This window comes from Asparagus officinalis, chromosome 5, assembly GCF_001876935.1.
Source record: "Asparagus officinalis chromosome 5, Aspof.V1, whole genome shotgun sequence".
NCBI classification, from domain to species: domain Eukaryota; kingdom Viridiplantae; phylum Streptophyta; class Magnoliopsida; order Asparagales; family Asparagaceae; genus Asparagus; species Asparagus officinalis.
In genome coordinates, this window is record NC_033798.1 from 66947207 (window position 1) to 66953929 (window position 6723).

General features: G+C 36.0%; 1 protein-coding gene across 1 annotated transcript in view; it reads left to right on the forward strand.

Annotated features, from left to right (window-relative positions):
- Positions 1-6286, forward strand: part of LOC109843710 (TATA-binding protein-associated factor BTAF1) — a 49556-nt gene extending 43270 nt beyond the window's left edge. The window contains 4 exon segments of the mRNA XM_020412665.1: positions 1079-1188; positions 1254-1336; positions 5193-5405; positions 5841-6286. Of these exon segments, the coding sequence (XP_020268254.1) occupies positions 1079-1188; positions 1254-1336; positions 5193-5405; positions 5841-5996 (562 nt within the window). The 3' untranslated portion in view covers positions 5997-6286.

Genomic DNA, 6723 nt, shown 5'->3' on the forward strand with positions numbered 1-6723 from the left:
TTCACGTGTGCCCTCTTCTCTCTCCAAAAAAAAAAACTTCATCTTTTTCCTTCTTCCTCTTGAAGTCGACCCATTAAAATCTCCATAGATTTATTCATCTTCTTCCATCTATTGTTTGGATCATCTCCATTAAAATCATCTTCTTCATTTTGATTCTGAAGTGTGTTTACAGTAGGGTACCAAAGGTTCTTCACTTCCTCTGCCTCTCTTCTAGTTGTTACCAAAGGATGATCATCTTTAGGGTAATAAATTTCAATGTAGTTAAAATTGTGTTGATATATTTTAATAACCAAGTAATTTATTCCAGTCCAATAAAAACTAAATCTCAACCTAATAATGCTAACAATACCACACCATTCTTGCAACGATAGCATTATTTGATACATTACAATCTTCTTCTACTAACAAATTTGATACATTTGAATTCTGTACACAAGAAAACTCATTAAGAATATTACAATGCCATTATCCTACTTGTAGTTGTCTATTAATACATATATGCCAAAGCTCAATATGCAGGAGTTGATTTAGTTTCAGTACTATATTCAATTGTTGTCTTGTACAACTAACAAAAATTCCCACAAGTATCATCCACCATCTTGCCCTGTTTCAAATTAGTCTAGACAGTCCTCTGCATCGATGAGTGCAGAGTACATAAAAAGCTATGAGAAAACACCAGAAATTGGACACTTTGAGATATTTTAATGGGAAGTGGACAAGAGAAGGTTGAAGATGATAGGCTGACAACATGACAGAGAAGGAATTTAAATGCAGAGAGTTGATGCGTTTTGGTTTATTTGGTATGAGAAAAGGTAGCCACATGACTAAAGTTGGAACAGAGACTTTATTCTTGGGATTTGGTTATCATGTGGGTTCTCTCCCTTTTTTTTGGTTTTTTGGGGGGAGGGGTGGTTTTTTTTTGGGGTGGGGGTGGGGGTGGGGGTGCTTGTTATCTTATTTGGGCTGCATTACATTTTCTTTCATGTTTAGTTAACTTTTTTATTTATTTATGGAAGCATCTCTTTTTTAATTGTCATTACTTTGATTAATGTAATAATGTTAGTTCTTGATTTAATAGTGTTACATATCTGCGGCTGGATGGTTCTGTAGAGCAGTCGAGACGTTTTGACATTGTGAAAACATTCAATTCTGATCCTACTATTGATGTTCTGCTTCTCACAACAAATGGTAAGGCTTGATGTGTTAAGGTAGTTTTCGTTCCTTAAAAATTCACTAAGCTATCGTATATGCAGTTGGTGGGCTTGGCTTGAATTTGACTTCTGCTGATACGCTGGTTTTCATGGAACATGACTGGAATCCGATGAAAGATCTTCAAGTATGTTTAATTGTGCAGTATATTTGAACTTTAAACAAAATTTAGACTTCAGTATTTTGCGCTTTGTCATCAATATTGTCCTGTTGATCAATTTATTTACCCTATGATATGAAGTTAAAGTCCCACTTTAGACAATTATAGATACCCTCATCTCAGTGGTTCTACATTTCATGTAAGCAGAGTTGATTCTTTAATTGACATGCTTGATACAAATGTTGGGACGCGGAAAGGTTCAGTAACCTAGTGGATCTGGTTAGAGATATTTTATTTACTCCCGTCCACAAATTGGTGGGTACATTAGCAAATATGAAAAATTTTAGGTCAATTTAAGAACATGACAGCTTTTTGAAGACTCTTATTTGTGTTTTTCTTTTGGTTATGAAGCATAAGTGCATAACTGATGCTAATCTCAAAAAGTTATTTCCAATATACTGACGCAGCATAGACCATTGTGAAGGAGGTGATATCAGGGCAGAGACTTAGTAAAATGCCATTTCTTCCATCTGCAAGTCTAGAGTTGATTGTTTTCGGTGGAAAATGAGGAAGATATGATCTTTCTCGAAGGTTGGAAACGAACGGAGAGTGACCAAAACTCTGGTTTGAAGGGAGCTTTGTTTTTTTCGAGGGTGACATGAACCCTTCAAGGAGAAAATATGAACTCCAATGAGGAGTTGGTAGAGTCTAATGGGTGATATGAACCTTGTAGACAATGTTATCTCATGAAGGAGATGGATGATCTCACGAAGGAGATGATGAATATCACTAAGGAGATGGTACGACAAAAGCCAAGACTAAGCAAGAGAACTAATGGAGAGGCAGGAGAGCTGCCGAAATTTCAAGAAATGAGCCTTGAGCAGGTCTTGGAGCCGAAGTGGTGTCATTTGCATGTCGATGGAGGGTCTCTATTTATAGACTTCACAATCTGCCTTATGCGGGGCTAATCCTGCCAAATCTGTTGTATATGTTGTACTGGTGATCGGAGCTGTACAGTCCTTTATCAGAAACTGCAGTTTACATGGCTCTAGGACTGACAGTTTATTAAATGCTATGCAGTTTTGTAGCCCCGCTTCATCTGAATTGTGGGCACCACGTCAGCTCTGCGTAACTAGATTGTGGGCGCAGGGGACCAGAACTGCCAGAATTCGTAGAATTGCTGCTTTTTCTAGTCCTGAGTCACCCAAAATTGTGGGTGTGTGGGACAAAATCTGATGATTAGGTGATAAAATTGTTCTTTTTGTAGCCCAGCGTAAGCATATTGCAGGTGCACCTCTCCATTAAATACAGCTGCCCTATATGCAGAGTAGTGGCTGTCGGAGTCGTTATCAGGTTGACTTAGTATGACTCCAGTCTCTCATAAACGTGAGGCTAGCTAACCTCACAATCGCGAAGCTGTGCTTAAGCCCGTGTAGACAATGTTTTGGCTGATTTGAGCAGTGTTTAAGGCTGATTCTTTTCTCGCTTTGACTGAGGGTTTTTCTGTTTGTATCCTTAGCTGTGGACTTAGATGACTTTGATGAGCCCATTGGTCATGTTACACGACCATTTTTCCCTTGGTAGGTTCCACATAGCGTTTAAGCTATTTGATCAACGGACGTCATTTTTGACCATCTACATTGATGAATTAGACTTTTAATACATGAAATAATCCCAGAAAAGTTCCATTTGGGGGTGTTAGTCAATTGGGACATTTTCATGCAAAATGGGATAATTGTTAGTGGAACAATTTTTCACTAGTGGGATATTTTAGTGGGATAAATAGGAATAATTTTGTGAAGCGGGATATTTTGTTAAAATAACGTGGGATAAATTTTTATAATCATGAAATATATATTTATGCATTTTGAAGATATAAATACTATTTATGTATTTTAAACTTACTATTATTGATTGATAATTGCTTACAAGAATGTTCTTTACTATTAAATAACTTTTGGTTAGACTATAAGATATTGACAATTATTATTATAATGATGGTCTAATGATGGTGATAACCATAATAGGAAAGAGGTAAAGGAAAAAAAAAGAAATATAAAAAATAAAAAATAACAAAATAAATATGAGTTCTAGTTTTTTACCACCTAGTTCCAAGCTAAAACTTGGAATAATTTGAGAGACTAGAACTCATTTTTGTATAGAAAAATAAAAAAAGTGGGATAATTTTGTACAATTATCCCAATTCTAGTTTTGTTAGAGTTCTACTTGACTAACACTGTAAAATTTTGTTCTAGTTTTAGTTCTATGTGACAAACACCTTAAAAATTTATCCCACAGAATATCCCAGTTCTAATTTTAAGAACCTCACCTTTGTTGGGTGGCAGGGAGCACAGTATAGGCTTATTTATGTTTTTGCTTTACCATTAGCTCATCTTATCAATAATAAAAATAGATCTCATTTTGTAATATGAATTTACGAATGTGTTTTTGGTATAGTGCTCTCGCAAGCCTCCACCTAGACGTCTAAAGCGGCTCAGACATTTCGCGTTGTCAATTAAGCAATGAATTATTACCACCTCTTAATTCCTTAAATTTTATTGGCTTTGGTCCTTGAGACGTTAGGTGATCACACTAAAATGATATTCATTAAGCAGGGATACTAATAACAATTTGGTTACCGCTACAATTCTAAATAACTAACGTACAGTCATCATCGTCCTCATCTCTCTACCTTTCCAGTGGGTGCTTTGACAAAAGCTGAACTCCATGATACATTTGAGAAAGTATTTTGACCAACCATCAATATGATGTGAATCTTTCATAGTTACCGTTAATACCTCAACAACTAAACTATGAGGAAAGGAGGGACTTTCCATGCTCCTAAGGACCAGCATTAATCTTCCATTTCTCCAGCCTTGTGAAAAGGGACAGAAAGGGGAAAGATGTCAGGTTTGCTGATATGTATTGCATTAATGCTTAGGCATAGATAAAGTGAATAGCCAATAAGTAGGTTTCTTGCTTTTTCATTTCCTTACACCAGGTCATTGTTATTTCATTACAATCCTAAATGCATTCAGTGTTGATTCTTAGTTTCTTGATGTTCATTCGCACTGGTACATTTTTATCAATTATTATTTGGATTCTTACTGATTGCTGATCAACATTGATATTACATGTTAAAGTATTATCTTTATTGGCCTTGTTATAAATGTTTCTTTAGCTTGTTAGTGCTAGATTTTTCTGATTATTGTTTGCAAGTTTGAAGATTAAATTGGATTACTACCTACCTGAGAAGGTCGCTGATGGAATTTCAGAAATATTACAATATGCTGACCTCATTTCAGCATTCTTGCTTTTCCCCTTTGTGGGTGATCAAGCATGAGCCATTCTAGAGAGCTGTTGGTATTAAAAAAGACATTAATTTCCGGGTCTTGATATTTGCATATTTGGCCTATTAGTTGTTTCAAACTTAAAGAATCATTGCTGTTGACGAACTTATGCTTGCGATACAGTTGTTGCTAGGCATCCCTCTGATATCTGGCTAGCATATCACACAGATTGGTAGTAGAATATAGCTATTGGAATTTTTTGTACCATTTCTTTATCTTTATGATTGATACAAGAAATTTTCTTTTATAAAGAGATGACATGACATGATTGCAAATAAGGTTCAACTTGATAATGTTTCAAAAAACCTACTCTTCATGCCAGTTTGAGTTGTCTATATGCATGTGTGCAATTTGTCGTGTAGTTGTGGTTAATTATGGTTATTTTAATAAGCCTGCAAATGAACCTCCTCATATATTTGTTTTCATTCTTTTTGCTATTCATTCGTTCTCATATATGGCCATACATCACCTGCAAATCGTATAGGAAGCTACAATTTCCCATATCTCCTCGTCATCTCTGTTGGTTCTTGCAGGCAATGGACAGAGCACACAGGTTGGGTCAGCGTAAAGTTGTCAATGTCCATCGCCTCATAATGCGTGGTACCTTGGAAGAGAAAGTCATGAGTCTGCAGAAGTTCAAGGTGTCAGTTGCCAATGCTGTCATCAATTCAGAAAACGCCAGTCTGAAAACCATGAACACAGACCAATTGCTCGACCTGTTCACTCCGGCACCAAACACCAAATTGGTAATGTTAACCATACCTTTCACACCAAAGTTTTGTGTTTCTCGCTTCAAATAGTATATGTGCTAAGTATGTTTCATATTATCACTTCTTTGCTATTCAATTAAAACTAGATTTATTTTACCCATTTTAAAAGAATAGGGTGAATTTACAAAATTCTCCAGGGCCCTTATAAATCATTGAAAACCCACCTGAACTTGTCTCATCTAAGTACCCGGACTGCAATTATTTTATCAGACATGACTACTCTTGGATAAAATTCCCCCCCTATATATTACTTTTATACTACCTGTTTACATGTAAGTGTAGGTATTGCTTCATGTAATCGCGATATGCTATTATTAAAAGAAGAGTTTTTATTTATACTCATTGTTTAAAATGCAGAGATAATAACATGTTTAATAACCTCACCTTTGTTATTTTCCAACTATCAAGCAGGCTTCCTCTTCCAACGAGAATCCAGCAGAAGATTCAAGCATCGGTGTTGGTGGAAAGGCTGGAAGCATCATCAAAGGACTTGGAGAGCTTTGGGATCAATCACAATATGATGAAGAGTACAATCTCAAGGAATTCTTAGCAAAGCTTAACAGCTGAGTGTAATCCTCTCAGCGGTGTACAGTGTATATTAGACAGTATATTGGCCCCAGATTTTGACCGTTAAATACATTGTCTTTTCTTTTTTCTAATGTTCATTGTATATGTTTATTGATCTGCAAGAAGCTGGCTAACCAAAGTGGGGGCCGATATGGAGGGTAGGAACCTGACAGAGGGTATAGGTCACCAATTTGCGAGGGCAAAGGCAAAGGTGTAAATTTTGAGTTGTATAGACCGTCAGTGTCTTATTATATATTTATTGTACTCCTTACAGATGTGATTGTGTTCCTCAATTTGCTGGTTTTGGTTTGTTACTGCGTTGTACTTGTGCTTGCTAAAGAGATCATAAAAGAAGATACTTATCTTCTCGTTTTGATAACGAATAAAACCATAGGAGAAGAGTAAATTTGTGAGAAGATCAATCAGTTTCGGGCAACTTAGGGATAAACGAGGATGACGAGCAGGATGAGATCAATGCCAAATTTCAAAAAAAAAAAATGTAGATTTGCCTCTTGAGTTTCTTGGTGTTCGTTTGTATGAAAGTGACTCTTAGAAGTGTGAAAGTGAACTCGTTTTTAGCCACTTACGGTGTTTGTTTCATTGAAAACTTCCACCCTCGTGTGATGAAGGGGGCCCTACTATTACAGCATTTTAGTAACATAGTAGTGCAACATTTTTTTTTTTTTTTTTGAAAGATAAGTAAATTTCCATTAAAACAAACACAAGT